Genomic DNA, 18,354 nt, shown 5'->3' on the forward strand with positions numbered 1-18,354 from the left:
TTCAGCGATGCCCAGAATGCCTAACTGAACCCCCCAGGGGCAGGCGCTAAGTTCCCACAGACAGTGCCTGCCTGCCTTCCCAGCCAAACCAGCATGAGTTCTTCCCAGTCAATCCAGTCTCATTAATTGTTTGGATTATGAGAGAATGACCTCGCCACTGAAAACTGAGGGCTGCTGCTGCCTAAAATGTTTCACTTTTCCCTTCCTTTATTACATGCAAACCACTGGGGCATTGTAACAGTCATGATTTAGGAGAAGGTCTGTATCTATCACCAGCCCTGGTTTAAACCCTGAGGGATCAAAAGTTTCTAACTCTAAAACTGAGTGTATGTCTTCTGTCGTTTAGGCCTATGATGCTTTTGCCGGATACTAGTCGTTTGAAGGACGTGGGGCTGGCTCTTAGGAGTTGAGATTGTTACTAAATGTAATGAAGGAGAGTGGAGGCGGGGGAAATACAGGGCCAGCAACAGAAAATAGGGCTCAGTGCTGAAGCAGATATAATATTTCTGATGTCTGGCAACCCTGAAAGAGCTCTAGACCATAAAGCCAAGCGATGAAGACTCAGAAGTAGCCGTTATGGTGGTTGGCTTTTGGGAGATACATGGGGAGGGGTGAAGTCTGCGAAATACAGGACAAAGTCTGAAATTGTTTTATAAATTATTGTAAGTATATAAGCTATTAAGTGACCTAATAAGCAAGAAGAGACTTTTTCAAGGACCAGCATGGGAACAGAAGAGTCACTTCAGAAAGTATTGTTCCGAAGTTTTAGTCAGAAGACTGAGAATCCTAAATAGACAAACTTTTGGCCCAGAACTTCGGAGTGTGTGGAATTCTGCTTTGGTGAAAGATCCATTTTATTGTCATCCCTTCCTTGACAGCGAAAACCAAGGTCCCCAGATACGAGGCAGAGCTCCAGGTTCTCTTTACTAGGGCAGAGAGGGGGGCCTGGCGGTCTGGTAGGTCGCAACCAGCTGATCCCTCCAGCACTTCGTTTTTGAGAACACCTGTCCGATGCCAGCTGGACCCGGGAAGGGGCCAAAGGTGCCGGGCTGCTAGGATCCTCGTCTTTCCGGGTGGCAAGACATTTGATCCCTCAGCAACAAGTTCCCGGTTGCTCTAGGCGCTTCGTTTTCAGTGACGCTGCTGACGCCGTTGGGCCCTCGGCCGGGAAGGCGCGGCTCGAGTGTAAGGCTGGCAAGGGGATGCTCAAACCGTCTTCCTCCAAGACGAAACAAATGGGGAGTAGTTGTAGGCGGTCTGGACAGTTCAGCAAACTGCCGTGAATTCCTTGGGGAATTCCGGGAGGAACATAGCTCAGTGTACTCCGAAGGTCCGGCGCCGATAGGTCGAGGGTGGGGGGAAGTACCATTCGCGGCACCCTGGCCCCGGGGGACAGCTTCCCTGCCCCACGCAGCCAATAGCCAACTTCAGCAGAGACCCACGCAGCCAATGGCCGGCCCAGTGCGTTCCGCGGTGCCCGCCTGCCCGCGCCCACCAATCGGGACTCGGGCCACCTTGGCACCGCCCCCGGGGCCCGCCCCACCCATCCGCCCCGCCTCCAACTCGCTGGAGCAGGGCTGGGCTAGCCGGCGCGCTCTCGGTGGCGGGGGGGGCAGTCCCGGTCCCGGCCCTCCGCACGGGTGGGCTCGGAGCAGGCCGCACCGGGCGGGAACCCCACTCCCACCCCGGAGGCCCTCCTGCCCTTTCTCCCCCTTCCCCCCGCGGCCCATGGTGCGAGGCTGGGAGCCGCCGCCCGGGCCGGACCGCGGTGAGTGATCCCCAGCCCCTGCGACTTCCCCTCCCAGCCCCTGTACGATCTCCGACCTCCGGAGCCCCATCCCCGCGCTGGGGGGAGGAGAATTCTAGGTTCGAAGTCGCCCGGTTTTCCCTTCTCCTCTGGACTTTTCGGTTCCCTGTTGTAACTGGGGGAGGGCGAGTGGGTGTGTAGGGAGGAGGGGAAGGCTGGGTGGGACGCCCTTGGCGAGGGGAGAATTGAGATTCGCCTGCTCCCTGGGGCTCATCGCCCCAAGTGCAGCAACTTTTTGTTCTCTGACCCAGTTTGGAGCCTTCTAGACTGCCTGTGAAATGGTGGATAGGAGAAACGTTTCCTTCCCAGCCCTCCCCCCCACGACTACCTCCTGGTGACCTCAACACACGTACAGAAACCTGGCCTTAATTCTGGGGAGCAGTGGCCTTTGGGAATGAAAGGTTTAGGAGAAACTGCCCCTTCTGACCCCCTACCCAGCCATACTCAGAAAACCAACCAGGAAAGTGAGAACCCCAGTCCTCAGAGGTTCCTGGTGTTGCGTCCTAGTCTGAGACTTCTAAACTGAAAGAAGACTCAAGCTGAGACCTGTGTGGTAATGTGGGCCCTGATCAGATCTTGTATCATATGAACCTCCTCCTCACCATACATTTGAAGTCCTTTTATATTATATGATTAAGATAGGTAGATGGCAGTAACTGAAAAAACCAAAACAGCCAGTTCAAGTTGGGAATTTTTTAAATGATGCAAATAAATATCAAGCATTGTCATTAAAAGTACGTTCATTTCACCAATCTTTTGGGGTAGTGTCCAGGCGTGTTCTTTGTGTAAGTCTGCTGGTTGGAGTTCCCAATTGCCTTTCTAGTATAAACTACACAAGCAAATCTCAAATCTGGCTGCACCCTGAGAACTTTTTAAAACTACTGATGCCTGGGCCCCAGTCCAGACTAATTAAGTCAGAAAGAGTAGGAGGATGCCTGGGTTTAAGTTTCCCAGGTAATTCTAATGTGCAGTCTTGCCGCTCATCACCTATGATTACCAGGTGTGGTTTCTTTAAAGTGGAGTGAGAATTTAAACACTTTTAAGGCAATCTGAATGCAGAATACTTTTGAGATTTTTAAGTCACCTTAAAAAATCTTTTACAGTTGTCTTACCTACTCTCAACAATTTTTAAAATGTACACTCTTTTGTATTGTCTTTCCAAAGCATTTGACTTTGTTTTCATAGGAAAAGTTTTTAATGCACTAATTTTTCATAGGTTTATGTGATGTTTAATTACATTATTATATAAATACAGAAAAACAACGGGCATAACCAGGTTTGGAATCACACACAGCTGGCCCAGGCACACAGGGCAGCTGAAGGAAACAGATGATTTTGGCACACTTAGAGAGAAGCCTCCCCGGCTCTGGTGTCCAGTGCACTGTGGGTAGTGGTCATGTAATCCAGTGGGTCAGTTAAGCCAGGCTCCTGGCCTGGTTGAACACTCCTCCCTTCCACTCTCTCCAGCTAATATCACCAATACCCAGTCCCTTCTAGGCTTATTCAAATTCTCTTGAGTCTTCCATCCACTCTTTCCATCCCAGTTCATCCCAGAACTTTTTGTTCTTCTTTAAGCAGTTACCACCATTGCCTTTATTAAGTTTTGAGGACATAACACAACACAGAGGTTCTTAACTTGGGCTTCTGGGCAGCCAGTGAACCCCCTGAGATTATATATGTAATGTGTAACTGTGGATGTTTATTGGGGGGGGGAGGTAGTCATAACTTTCTAAGGTGCTTTTATCTGATTCTCAAAGAGGTTCATGATCCAAAAAGTTAAGAAGCACATCAGTTGAAAATCACTAAAAGTCCTTTAACGCCCTTACAACTGTATCACCAAAACACATTTCAGGCCTTCTTCAGTTCTCTGAATAAGATTTAGGGGATTTAGCAGGATCATATCTAGTGTCCCACTCAAACTTTCTCCTGCTTTAATCATAAGCCTAGGCTCAAGCCTAAAGTTCCAAATACCCATTTTTCTAGGATTGTGTGAACACCTAGATAAGTTTAAGGCAGCCCATTCTTTTCTGCCATCTGCCCAGGAGTATGGAAAGCCCAAAGGGAAAGAAGTGTTTTATCCTGGCTCTTTATTTTTAATTAGTGACTTTAAGTAGCAGTAGGACATATCTGGCATATTTAATAAGGATACAAATTTAGTAATTGCTCAGACTTGATAATCCCACCACCCCTGCCACCACCTCTGCCCACCACCTCTTTCTCCAGCTTTGATTCCCTTCTTTTCCTGCCCTCACCAAATGGAGGCACAAGAACACAAGACACTGTAGTGTCTTCACTGTGGTTTTGATTACCATAACGTCTACCCTACTTGTTAGAGTTCTCATGAGCCACTCTCTGGTTGTAGTTTCTTCCTAATTCAAAGCCAGATTCTTCCAGCGAGGTACCAGCTATATAGCTGTGCCTTGATTTAAGCCACCATTCTATATCAAAAAGTCTTCCACAACTTGTGTTTTGTGTAATTGGAAAACTGTGGATATATATAGTACACCAAATATGATGTTTGCATTACTGCACGTTACATTGAAATATCAAGCTGATCCCATGAGAATCTGAGGGATCACAAACCACATGAATGAAAGCAAAAATGCCTCCTGTAGGCTTCTCACTGCCTGCCTTATGTTCTGGTTTGGCAGTCTTCATCCTTACACTGGACTGCTTTATTCCTTATGCTACATTTCCTTCTTATCTAACGTGTTATTGTGTCAGTAAGAACAGGACACAGATAAGGTAAAGTAGGTGTCAAATATTGCAATCATAAAGTATTCTCCAGCTTAGATTTGGTGGTATTCCTGGTGGGCCACAATTTCTAAATGGCTGTGCAAGCAAGTCCTCACAGGCCACTCAGCTGTGTCTGGGATGAACCTGGAGGGTAAAGATAGAGCTACCACATTGCAATCCACCTGGCAGTCAGAAAGGCCTTATATCCAAATTATGGATTCAGTTCTCCTAAAGCAGTGATTTTCATTTTTTAAAGCAGCAAAATCCATTCTGGAATTATATCCAACTCCCAAAATATAAAATCATAGATACCCTGGTTTCCTCTACTGCCCATTAGAATTAGGACTCTGCAAAAACAGATTGAAAACAGTGATTTTAAAGGATTTCAGTCTTTGCCTCACTCCCCCCATTGTCTAGGAGGAGCATTATCTTATATCAGAATCACCCCATGAGGCTGAAGTAATGATAAAAGCTGTTATTTATTGAGCCTTTACTCTGATCTAGGCATAACGTCGAGTGCATTTTTTCATTTAGTCATCAACTTGTGAAGTAGGTGCTGTTCTGACCTCCTGTGTTTCTGATGGGAAACGAAGGATTAGAGAGGGTAAATAACTTGCCCAGGGACAGCAGCACTGTAGGAAGTGGTGGAGCTACAGTTCATCTCAAATCTGCCTCACCTGGACCTCCCCATCTAACATGCTTTAGGCCCTGCCTACACATGACACCTAGCACATAGTAGGTGCTCCGTAAAAAGATATAACTTCACACACACTCAGCACTGTCTCCATGTTTTACACATGAAGAAACCAAGTCTCATATAAGTTCAGTAACTTGTGCTCAAGATCACATAGCTGCTAACTGCAGAACTGGGATTCCAACTGCAGGCTGGCCTTACTCAAGAGTCACACTGCTACCCACTATGCCATGCTGCCTCGGTTTACCCTTTAAGGTTCTCTTCCAGCTGTGTTGCCTTAGGATCTGCATGGTCTTCAGTTTGTTAGATTAACTTGTTAAAAGGGAATGGTGACACACATTAAAATGCTACCAAATCTTTCTAATCATCATATAAAAGCCCTGATATGACACTGCTCTATCTGTAACTTTCTGGACTCGAGAGTTTCCTCAATTGATCATGTAGCATTTACACAGGAATCCTGTCCCATCCTTAACATATCAGAAGTAACATTTATAAACTCAGATGGGATTTCTCTAAGAGTAAAGGGTGACAGATGTGTTAAAAGAGTCTCTAATGCCCACACATAGAGCTGAGTTAAAATTCGGTCAACAGAATTGTACTGGGAAATAACTTGGGCAGGTATTTCAGGAATGAAGCATAGTCGGGGGCCATTCCCGCAGTCTCCACACCCATAACCCCCAGACTGGTGGTGTGGCTGGGCAGCTTGCAGGACCTGGCTACAGTTTATAATGAGCCTGCCCACCTGGTCAGAAGAAAGCTGGACCGAAGAGATAAGAGCTGCAGGCCTTCCGCCCTGTGTGGAAGGGACTGTTCAAGTCTGAGGGAGCTCTCTAGGCTCCCTGGAGAGAGACTGAGCAGTTGGAAGAGACAAAGGCTGGGGGGAGGGGATAACCTTTGTTCCAAGCACGACTTGGGTTGGGGGAACAGTCCCCTCTCTCTACCCTCACCCGACCTAAACCCACGTGGAGTAAGCCTCATTATCCCAGATATCTGACCTCTCCTACGCAAAGAAAAAATAAAGCTATCAGGTTTGGGCTTAGGGCTTAAAGGTACTAGAAAAAATAAAGCTATCAGGTTTGGGCTTAGGGCTTAAAGGTACTATCATTCCCCTCCCCCAGCACTCCACCACCACCAAGGGAAAGAAAAGGGGGCTGGGCAGAGGAACAGTGCTGTCCTACCTTCTAGATATTCATCCACTGTACTCCTGACCTTTCTCCACATTCTAGAGATAATCATAAATTGTTAGGAGCTAAAAACGTTTGGAACAGTTCTCAGATTACTGCTCCTCTTGTTTTTGTGGCTGAGTCTTCATTTTGTGACTCTTGTTCCATGAACTTAGAGGGTGAAGTGAGTTTGAATTGGAAAGATAAAGACTATGAAAGGACGAGTTTTCCTCCTTAACCTCTAAAGACAGATTTCTGTCTTGGTTACAATACTCACTAGTCATGTGACTTGGGTAATTTAACTTCTATGGTTTTTTCATCCGTACAGTGGGAATTATAGAGGCTCTGATGACTGCATAAGGTTATGAAAATTAAATGGGAAACTTAAAGCATTTGAAAAGCAATCCAGCACGGTACACATAGGAAGTTGATTGTTTTGGAGTCCAACATTTTGTTTGGTAGAAACTGAGCAATGGGCCAAAAGAGGAGCCCCAGTGATTGAGCTGTTTCTCTTCTTATTACAGCTATCTCTGAAGGGCACAAATCAGAAAACACCATGCCTCCTAATAAAGAGGCCAGCAGTCTTAATAGCTCCCCCGCGGGGCTCATCTGCCTCCCTCCAATCTCCGAGGAGCTCCAACTTGTGTGGACCCAGGCAGCCCAGACCAGTGAGCTGGATGGCAATGAACACTTGCTACAAACCTTCAGCTACTTTCCCTATCCCAGTCTAGCAGACATTGCCCTTCTCTGTCTACGCTATGGGCTGCAGATGGAGAAAGTCAAGACTTGGTTCATGGCCCAGCGCCTCCGCTGTGGCATTAGCTGGTCATCTGAAGAAATAGAAGAGACTCGAGCCCGAGTGGTCTACCATCGGGACCAACTCCATTTCAAATCCCTTCTCTCTTTTACTCATCATGCAGGGCGGCCCCCAGAGGAGGTGCCTCCTTCTCCAGTGCCACCTCCACAACAAGTTGGTCTTGGAATAGTGCCCCTGACTCTTAGCGAGCCCACCCAGATGAAAGGATTGAAGGTAGAGCCTGAGGAGTCCTCAGAGCCACTGAGTCACCAGAAAGCAAAGGAGCCCCCAATGGCACCTGGCAGTGGGGCATTCCCCCACCAATCAAATTTTTGGCAGGATCTTCAAAGTAGTGGCCTCTCTAAGGAGCAGGCAGGCAGGGGTCCCAACCAGTCACATGGCCGAGGTACTGCTTCCTGGAACCACTCCACAACTGTCCACCAGCCACGTGCTCGGGATAAGCCCCCACCAATCTCATTACCTGCCAGTAGTTGTAAGCAGGAGTCAGCATCTAATATGACTCCTTCTTCTTCCTCTACCTCTTCTTCCTCTTTCCAGGTACTGGCTAATGGAGCTACTGCCACCTCTAAACCCCTCCAGCCACTGGGCCGTACCCCACAGCCACGGTCACCCAATGAACAGGCACTACCCCCACATCTGGAGCCAGCCTGGCCCCAGGGGCTAAGGCATAACTCAGTACCAGGTAGGGTTGGCCCTGCAGAGTACCCTTCCCCAGATATGCAACGCCAGCGAAAGACCAAGCGCAAAACCAAAGAACAGCTGGCTATCCTCAAGTCTTTTTTTTTACAGTGCCAATGGGCACGGCGGGAGGATTACTATAAATTAGAACAGATCACTGGTTTACCTCGGCCAGAGATCATTCAGTGGTTTGGTGACACACGCTATGCCTTGAAGCATGGGCAACTAAAATGGTTTCGGGACAACGCAGTCCCTGGTGCCCCTAGTTTCCAGGACCCAGCGATTCCCACACCACCGCCTTCAACCCGCTCCTTGAATGAATGGCCTGAGACACCACCTCTGCCGGCTCCCCCACCCCCACCGGATATACGACCCTTGGAGAGGTACTGGGCAGCCCACCAACAGCTACGGCAAAGTGACATCCCTCAACTGAGTCAGGCGTCAAGGCTTAGCACCCAACAGGTATTGGATTGGTTTGACTCTCGACTACCTGAGCCAGCTGAGGTGGTGGTTTGTCTAGATGAAGAGGAGGAAGAGGAGGAGGAAGAACTGCCAGAAGATGAAGATGAAGAAGAGGAGGAGGAGGAGGAAGACGAGGATGATGATGTCATCATACAGGACTGAGTGGGTGGCTGGGGGCGGGGAGGTCTGTTACTAAAAGATGAACCAACTTAGTAACATTTAAACAAAGAAACCACATTTTTTAAAATTACTTTGTGGCAAAGAACTGAAAAGTTTTGTGTTCTTGAGGTTGGTGGACAGGGAGATGTAGTGAGGGTGGACCAGGGAGGATGACCATAGCGCACAAAGTGATGTGAGGACTGGAAATCCAGGCCTCTAGCCTCAGTGAAGAGAGCACTAAGGATCTGGTCCAAACTACGAGCCAGATAAAGGCTCTTGCTCATAGCTGCTGCTCTTTCCCTTAGTGCACTACAGAGGGGCCAGACCTTGGCCCCACGTCTACAGGAGGACTGGAAAGGAGGAGTAAAGAATTTTGATTCAACTGATGATTCCAGTGCCTCCCCCAGTCCCACCATTTTCTCTGGAATATAAGGCTGCCTTGCACCCCTTTCTCTCTGAGCACAAGTCCATGCACAATGCAGCAGAGAATCTCAATATGTCCCAGTCTCATCACAAACACTCTCTTCCTCATACCAACTTGACTGTATGTTTCACCTGCTTCATTATTGTGTCACACAGGTAGCAGAATGTTTTCTGATACTGGGACCACTTTGCCTTGTACCTTTTTAACTCTTTCCAGAATCCCCATTCTGTTCACTATTTGTCTCAGGGTAAATCTTCCCCACGGAGCTTGTGAAAAAGTTTAATGATTTGGTGGAGAATAATTTAGACCAGATATTTATTGGAGATGGGACTTAGGGGAGATGTCCTTTAAAAAAGTAGATTAGGTTACAGAGGGATAGAGGAGAGGGAATGGTTTCGACTGTTCAGAAGGATGGTGCAGGTAGGTTCCAGGTTTGGTTTTACAAACCTGACACTTCCTCCTGCCTAGCTTGACAGACATTGATTTGTCATCTTTTTGGTGTTGGTTCAATTTTTGTCCAGAAAAGAGACTTTTTCCTCTCTTTATAAGATCTGTCTTGGGGACAAAGGGACCATGGTCTTTAACTGAACTAATTATTGATGTGTTAGAATGGTTCTCATCAGTTGGGGTCAGATATAACGATATCAGTGGGTTAACCATCTAGAAATAAAAGAGTGGAAGGCCCAAATTTCTAGAATAATAATAAAAAGGCCAAAAATAAAATTGTTTCTCTCTCTTCCACTTTGCCATTTCTATGGTTTAGAGACTAATGGAGCCAAATCCATTAACATTCTGATTTAGTATACTCTATTTATTTATTTATTTTTTGAAGCAGCAGGATATTCTGAGGTAGATTAAGAGAACAAAAACTTGAAAAGGCAGTAGATCAGGGGCCAGCCCTGTGGCGCAAGCGGTTAAGTGCGCGCGCTCCGCTGCGGCAGCCCGAGGTTCGCCAGTTTGGATCCCAGGCGCGCACCGACGCACTACTTGGCAAGCCATGCTGTGGCGGCGTCCCATATAAAGTGGAGGAAGATGGGCACGGATGTTAGCCCAGGGCCAGTCTTCCTCAGCAAAAAAAAAGGATTGGCAGATGTTAGCTCAAGGCTGATCTCCTCACAAAAAAAAAAAAAAAAATGCAGTAGATCAGTATCTATCACTGGGCAGATTGTTTCCTGCACGTGCTATGGCACAGGTTCTTACCTAGAAGAAGAGGTGTCTAGAAATGCCTTTAAAAATAAATTCAGAGTTCCAGAAAGGGTAGTGGGATCCTAATTCAGCTTCAAGTCATTCCCAAGACCTAATTTATTTCTGGCAGATGCTGGCTATCTTTACATTTTTCCAGTATTTTTGATTAAGGCCTGCCTGCTAGTGGCCCACCCATGTTATTCCTCATTTCTACCTCTTAGTACCCAAAGAAAAATAAATGTTTGATTAGTGGTAGTGTTCTTTGCCCATTCCACCATTCTAGAGCCTGTGATACCAATAGAGTTGCAATACCAATAAAAGGGCATCGTCTTTATTTTATTATGTATGTACTTTAGTGAGCTGAAAGTCTGTGTCTGCAACTGTTACCAGACAGAAAGGAAAATGAACACATTTAACAGTAACTAGGCATAGAGGAAACAACAGGCAAATAGAAAAGGTATAATAAATTAGGACAAGGAACAGAGTTGTTGCTTGTTAACATTGGCAATGGGAGGATATATATCCAAAACTAAAAAATGAAATCCAGAAATAAAACACAGTTAATGAGTATATTACCGCCCACCCCCAATGATGCCAAGAATTGTTTTTCCAACCTTTGTTTCAAGTTCTAAGAAATGAGGGAGCTACATATGTTTTGTGAGAGAGATATAAACATCTTCGTGAAGCACAAGCCTTATATAAGACCTGACCACCTTCCTAGGAGGTAATACAGGGTGTATATGGTAAAGATCGAGGAAGATAAGGTACAGAGTGAAACCAGGAAACAAGGCAGGGGTACATTTTCCAAGGCCATCATGCCTAACGGGTATTGGATGCTATAGTCCGTCCTTCAGCTGTATGTATACATCAGACTTTGAAGATGGTCTATCTGGAAGTGGCCATGCTTCTCTCCCCCTGGCTAATCCCATCTGTCTCTGTTGGTAGAGAGTCTGCAGCAGACGACAGGAAGGCAGATATGGGTGTTTATAACAAAAAGGGCAAGTAAGGCCCTCTTAAGCCATTATATGAAGTTTATTGGGACAGTAAACCATCGCTGTTAGTTCCCCATCGTTTTCTCCATTGCATGATAACTAACTTTTCCAAACTCAGATTTGATACACCTAGTGTGACAAAGGCTTTGTTGCTACTTTTGAAACTCTCTGGAACATTTCAGTGTTTTACGGTGATAGTATGGCAGAATATTTGAAACAAACTCTTTTGGGAGATCTGAAACATATGACTACCATGCCCAGAGATGACTACCAGGGAGGCAGAATTCTTATGCCTCTTGGGAGGTGGCATTTTCTTTAATAACTCTTTTTTTTTTAACTTTATTATGGGAATTTTCAAAAAATACAAAAGTAGAGTATTATAATAAACTCACATGTATCTATCACCCAACTTCAACAAATAACTCATGGCCAATTTTCTTTCATTTCTACTCTCACTGCCCTTCTCCACTAGAGAAGTCTCGTCTCCTTTGCAGGTTAATCTCTCCATTTGTGAGGATCTGAGAGAAGGGTGTTATTTCCCCAGTGTTGTCTCTTAGGGCTTAGACCCTAATTTCCTTTTTTTTTTTTAAAGGGAAGTTGATTTCATTTATTTATTTATTTATTTATTTATTTTTTGCTGAGGAAGACTGGCCCTGGGCTAACATCCAGGCACACCCTCCTCTACTTTATATGGGATGCCACCACGGCATGGCTTGCCAAGCGGTGCATTGGCGCACGCCTGGGATCCGAACCGGCGAACCCCGGGCTGCCCCGCCGCAGCAGAGCACACGCACTTAACCGCTTGCGCCACCAGGCCAGCCCCAGACTCTAATTTCTTGCTGATGAAAATAAAGGGCATTTTGGAATATGAAAGCAAAATATTTACATACTTTAGTACGTCCCTGGGGTCACCAGGAGCTTGGCTTGGAAAAGGGCCTACATATCCTCAAAAGCCCAGCCATAAAAATTAATTTAAAAGGCAAGACTGGACTTTTCATTTAATAGAGCTTCTTACAAACCTCTCTTCTCATTCCCATGCCCTTTTCCTCTTGTTGCCTGGATCAGAATCATAGTCACATAAATTTACGAAACATTCTAGCTATCTCTGGAGAAGCAAATGTGGTTTTCCCTAGTTCAAGCAGTACCTCCACCCCAGAGATATATTCCATGGAAAACATTTTTTTGTGGAACTTCTGGGAATGTCAGTTGTGTCCAGAAACTTAGTTCCCAATGGCCAAGACCTCTCAGTTTAAAGCCTTTGATTACTATGTGATCTAATTTTTAAACCCCAAACCAGGAAGCTAATCTGACAGGACAGAATCTTTGAAACTAAGACCATTCTGGAAAATTATGAACATATGGTTACCACACTTGATACCCATGTCATTCTCCACTGGTTACATTCTAACCTTAACAAGAGGCCAGAATGAGGCATTTAGTGTGGAGAGGCCCAACTGTGGGAGCTTTTCATGCACAGACAACTTAGACTAGCCAGGGCTCACCTGCAGGACTGGTAGCTGGAAACCAGAAAGGCTCTCTGGTGTGGTTCTCATCTCCCTCTGACCTGAAGGATAGAGTGGATGGTGAAAGATAACTTCCTTGGGCAGTTCCTTGGCAGTGTTACTTATGGATCTGGGTAAATGGGTAGTTCCCAATCTGCAGCACAGTACTCAGAGGGAAAAGACTGTTGGCTAAGCAATTTAAGAAGTGGGTTATAAAGTCCATTCTTTTCCTGTGAGGATGGGGTGCTGACAGAGAGGTCTGAGATTTGAGTTTAACTTTGAGTAGAAAGATGTAGAGACAATATAAAGATTTTGGTGAGCTATGGAAGATGACAGCCCCTTATCAAGAGGACTGGTAACAGAGGTACTTTTCTGAAAAGATGGAGAGAAAAAAGGATACTGGTTTTATCATTCTCATTCAGAACTGAGCTCCCAGCAATGTTCAAACATAGGAATCCCCCCCCCCAAAAAAAAGCCAGTTTAATTTTTAATTCTTCAGGCAACCTTCTGCCTAAATAGCAGGACTAGACTGGTGACAGGATGAGCGCTATTTAGGCAAAGCCCAAAGCCTCCCTTCACTGTGAAGGAGATGGGATAACTCTTAAAGAACATTAAGGAGTCAAACTGGAGACAATGCTCTTGTGGGGTGTGGGCGGGGGAGGGCAAATCTCAACTTCTTTTCACCCTGAAAATCTTCATTTTAGAATATATGTCAATGGTTGAAGCTCCACTCCTTTGGGAATGTTATTTAACTTACCTGAATTGTTGGGGGTGAGGACTCTTGTGTGGCGTGAATCCCCACCATTTAGGGATGGTCTGAAAGGAAAGAGCCCTTGTCCAGAGGAGGCAGATGAAGGTCTAAGAAGGGAAATAAAAGCATCAGCAGAAGAGAAAGGGTAAAGGTAAAAAGTATATGTAAAGGAAGAGCCTATACATTTAGACCAGAGAAGAATAAATCCCCTGCTTGCAACTGAGAATAAAATTAAGTAATTCAGACATATATTAGATAGTCCTATTTAACCTTCTCTTTTGTTTACATGGTAGATTATAAACCTCAGTGGTACAGGCCAGCCGAGCAGTAACCCCAGGGCTGCTGGCAGAGTATCAGTGTGAACAGATCCCAAGTGAAAGGAAGCATAGTGGTACTCACCTGTAAGATAGGCTGTGAGTGGAAGCTGGTGAAGGGGTTTCTGCAAAGCATAAAAATGAGCTTTTGAGATAATCCATGAACTGGAGAAGAGATTCACGTATACTGGGGGCCAGGGCAAAGGAACGGGAGATCAAACGTTTTCAGTAACATATGTTAGGCTTAGGGGCTAATGGCAAGTGAAAAAGCTCACAAGTCACCTAGCTGTGTCTCATACAGGAGCTTTCCTCTCCCTTTCATGAGTTTGTGGGCCAGGATCCATCACTGCCTTGATGTGCCCTAATGTATCTGTGCCTTGGTTTCCCCTCTAAGATGGAGGTTGCCAGAAAGAATGGCTAAAGGCAAAGGGTCATTAAATTGGCAAGGAGTGACATCAGCAAAAATGGTGGAGTAAGGACCTACAAAAATTCTCTCCATAAAAGGAATGAGAAAACTGCCAAAATTGTCAGAATCAACTTTTTCAGAACTCTGGAAATTAACAAAGAGCTTGCAGCAATCTGAGGAATGTCCAGAAAAATAGCTGAATGTGAGTAAGGACAGCAAGCTCTATGGCATTTTAACTTGCCCTATTCCCATTTCTCCTTCAGCTCCATGGTAGCCTTGAAAACCAAGGCTTTCAAAGCCTCATTCCCAAAGAATTGTCATCATAGACCTGTCGAGTGGTTCACTGGAGACTCCACTTGCAAGGCTGCATTTATTTGACCTGACTTGGAGCCCAAACTCACCAGGACTTGGAGCTTAGAGTTCACCAAGTGTGAAAAGCCTTTTCCCCAGGAGTGTTTGTGGCAAACAATTAGAGACACCTGTTTAGGCTGCCTGGGGAGGTGAATATCAATGGGGTAAACAATAGGCTAACCAAAAAGCATAAAAGGAAAAGCTGGGGAATGAGCTGTGCGTGAGGACTTTGGAAAGCAACAACAGATTTTGGGAAATCTAGCCACGTGCATGTGCAGAATTGTGTGCATGCTCAGGAAAGACCTGAAAAGGACTTAAGCTCTCATCTGGGGCTTACTTTGAGGTCATATAAGCAAGAAGTGAAGGCTAAGGCACAGTTATCAACTGCCTGGCTGAGTGTTGAAAGTGCACCCCAACACACACAGAGAGTCCCTCAGCAAAGATGGAGAGACTTACTGGCTCCAGGTGTTTAAGGAAATCTTTGTCCAATCATTAGCTGACCATGAAGCTAACCAAATAGAGACTTCAGCGGCCATACATGACAAAGAATATGGATTTTACAGAATTAGTTTTAAAAAGTCACTAAACAACAACAATGAACAGCAACAACAAACCCTGGGGAGGAGGAAGAATCTAATCCTAGAGTTGCCACATTATATTATTTTAAATGTCCAGTTTTCAACAAAAAATTATAAGGCATGCAAAGAAACAAGAAAGTATCACCCATAAAGGAAAAAAGCAATCAATAGAAACTGTCTTTGAGGACACCCAGACATTGGACTTTCTAGATAAACACTTTAAATCAGCTATTTTAAACATGTTCAAATAACTAAAGGAAACCATGTCTAAAGCACTAAAGGAAAGTATGAGAATGGTGTCTCAACAAATAGAGAATACTAATAAAGAAAAATTATATTAAAAAGAACCAAATAGAAATTCTGGAATTGAAAAGTACAATAACTAAAATGAAAACTTCACTAGAGGGGCTCATCAGCAGATATGAGCAGGCAGAAGAAAGAATCAGCAAATCTGAAGATACATCAATTGAGATTACCCATTGTGAGACAGAGGAAAAAAAAAAAGAATGAAGGAAAATGAATAGAGCCTCAGAGACCTTGGTGGAACACCATCAAGCATGCCAACATATACATGATGGGAGTTCCAAAAGGAGAAAAGAGAGGAACAGGGGCAGAAAGAATATTTGAAGAAATAATGGCTGACAACTTCCCAAATTAGATGAAAAACATTAATCTATGTATCCAAGAAGCTCAACAACCTCCAAACAGGATAAACTCAAAGAGATCCACACCTAGATGCATCATAAACTGTTGAAAGATGAAGACAAAAAAAAGAACCTTGAGGGCTGGCCCAGTGGCATAGCAGTTAGGTTTGCACGCTCCGCTTTGGCAGTCCAGGGTTCGCTGGTTCAGATCCTGGATGCGGACCTACTCACCCCTCATCAAGCCATGCTGAGGTGGCGTCCCACATAGAAGAACTAGAAGGATGTACAGCTAGGATATACTACTATGTACTGAGGCTTTGGGGAGGAAAAAAAAAGAGGAAGATTGGCACAGATGTTAGCTCAGGGCCAATCTTCCTAAAAAAAAATTAAAAAATACAAAAAATGCCTAACAAAAAGGAACCTTGAAAGCAGCAAGAGAGAGGCCACTCATCCATGCAAGGGAACCTCAATAAAATTAGCACTGATTTCTCCTCAGAAACCACAGAAGCCACAACACAGGGGATAACATATTCAAAATGTTGAAAGCAAGATTGTCAACCAAAAATTTTAAATCCAGCAAAACTATCCTTCAAAAATACAGGAGAAATTAAGACATTCCCAGACAAACAAAAATTGAGAGAATTCATCACTATCAAACCTGCCTTATAAGAAAAACCAAAGGGAGTCTTTCAGGCTTAAATGAAAGGACACTGGACAGTAACTCAAAGCTACATTAAGAAATACTAAACTATTTCTTTATGTAAAAGTAATTACATAGGTAAATATAAAAATATAGGTGTATTTTTGTTTGTAACTTTTTTCTCCTATCTGATTTAAAAGAAAACTGCATAAAACAATAATTATAAATTTGTGTTGATGAGTACACAATTTATAAAGATGTAATTTATATGATAACAGTACAATGGAGTGGGGATAGAATGGAAGCAAACTATATAGGAGCAAAGGTTTTGTATACTGTTCAAATTGTTTGGTATTAATCTGAACTAAATTGTCATAAATTATGATGTTAATTATAATCCCTGAGAAAATCACTCAAAAATATAGTAAAGAAAACCAACAAGGGAACTAAAATGGTACACTAGAAAACATCTACTTAATATAAAAGAAGGCAGTAATGGAGGAAGTAAGGAACAAAACAGACACAAGACATAGAAAACAAATAGCAAAATAGCAGAAGTCTTTTTCCGTATCAGTAATTATATCAAATGTAAATGGATTAAACATTCCAACTAAAAGGGAGAAACTGGCAGGATGGAGAACAAAAAGATCCAACTATACACTATCTACAAAAGACTCACTTTAAATTCAAAGACAGGGCCGGCCCCGTGGCTTAGTGGTTAACTGCGCACGCTCCGCTGCTGGTGGCCCGGGTTCGGATCCCGGGCGTGCACCGACGCACCACTTCTCCGGCCATGCTGAGGCCGCATCCCACATACAGCAACTAGAAGGATGTGCAGCTATGACATACAACTATCTACTGGGGCTTTGGGGGAAAAACATCAATAAATAAAATTATTAAAAAAATAAAATAAATAAATTCAAAGACACATATAAGTTGAAAGTAAAAGGATGGAAAAAGATATTCCATGCAAACAGTAAACAAAAGAGAGCTGGAGTGGCTAATATCAGACAAAAGCACTTGAAGACAAAATTGTTACTAGAATCAAAGGTCAAAATGATAACAGGGGCAACCCATCAGGAATATGTAATACTTATAAATACATATGTACCTAATAACAGAGTCCTACAATACATGAAGCAAAAACTGACAGAATTGAAGAGAAAGATAATTCAACAATAATAGTTGGAGACATCAATACCCCCCTTTCAATAATGAATAGAACAACTAGACAGAAGATCAGCAAGGAAACAGAAGATTTGAACAACACTACACACCAACCAAATCTAACAGACATCTATAGGAACTTCACCCAACAACAGCAGAATACACATTCTTCTCAAGTGTACATGGAACATTCCCCAGGACAGACCATCTGTTAGGTCATTAATTTAAAAGGATCTAAATCATACAAAGTATTTTTTCCAACCACAAGGAAGTCAAATTAAAAATCAGAACAGGAGGAAGTTTGAGAAATTCACAAATATGCAGATATTAAACAACAAACTGCTAAATAACCAATGGGTCAAAGAAAAAAATCACAAGAGAAGTTATAAAATACTTTGAGATGAATGAAAACAAAAATACAACATACTAAACCTTATAGGACGCAGTGAAAGCAGTGCTTAGAGCAAAATTTATAACTGTAAATATCTATATTAAAAAAGCAGATCTTAAGTCAAGCAGAAGGAAAGAAATAAAGATTAGAGGAGAAATAAATAAAATGGAGAATAGAAAAACAATAGAGAAAATCAACAAAACCAAAAGCTGGTTCTGTGAAATGATCAACAAGACTGACTAGTCTTTAGCCAGGCTGTCCAAGCAAAAAAGAAGGAAGCCTCAAATAGCTAAAATCAAGAATGAAAGAGGGAATATTACTACTAACCTGACAGAAATAAACTGGCTAGAACATCTACATTTTTCAAAGGTGTGGATATGAAAGAATTGGAGGGAGACTATTTGGTGAATTTCAAAAATGGTTATCTAGAAAGAGATTTGCAAACTTCAAAACTGACTCTTGTGGGAAAAATAAACAAATGGGACTACAT

At 43.8% G+C, this 18,354-nt stretch overlaps 2 protein-coding genes across 4 annotated transcripts in view; one reads left to right on the forward strand and one right to left on the reverse strand.

The window, feature by feature from the left end:
* The first annotated feature begins 1,586 nt into the window (after positions 1-1,586).
* Positions 1,587-10,034, forward strand: HOMEZ (homeobox and leucine zipper encoding). Its single transcript, XM_058540934.1, has 2 exons — positions 1,587-1,768; positions 6,928-10,034. Exons 1-2 carry the CDS (start codon positions 1,729-1,731, stop codon positions 8,520-8,522), a joined length of 1,635 nt encoding a protein of 544 aa, XP_058396917.1. The 5' UTR covers positions 1,587-1,728; the 3' UTR covers positions 8,523-10,034.
* Positions 10,035-10,683: 649 nt separating this feature from the next.
* RNF212B (ring finger protein 212B) overlaps positions 10,684-18,354 on the reverse strand; it is a 47,189-nt gene continuing 39,518 nt past the window's right edge. For all 3 annotated transcript variants that reach the window (XM_058540936.1, XM_058540935.1, XM_058540937.1), the window contains 4 exons: positions 13,773-13,812; positions 13,380-13,480; positions 12,623-12,684; positions 10,684-11,078 (listed from right to left, as the gene is read on the reverse strand). In XM_058540936.1, the coding sequence (XP_058396919.1) occupies positions 10,965-11,078; positions 12,623-12,684; positions 13,380-13,480; positions 13,773-13,812 (317 nt within the window). In that variant the 3' untranslated portion in view covers positions 10,684-10,964. The remainder of the gene's footprint in view (positions 11,079-12,622; positions 12,685-13,379; positions 13,481-13,772; positions 13,813-18,354) is intronic.

This window comes from Diceros bicornis, chromosome 5 (genome assembly GCF_020826845.1).
Source record: "Diceros bicornis minor isolate mBicDic1 chromosome 5, mDicBic1.mat.cur, whole genome shotgun sequence".
Lineage (NCBI taxonomy): Eukaryota > Metazoa > Chordata > Mammalia > Perissodactyla > Rhinocerotidae > Diceros > Diceros bicornis.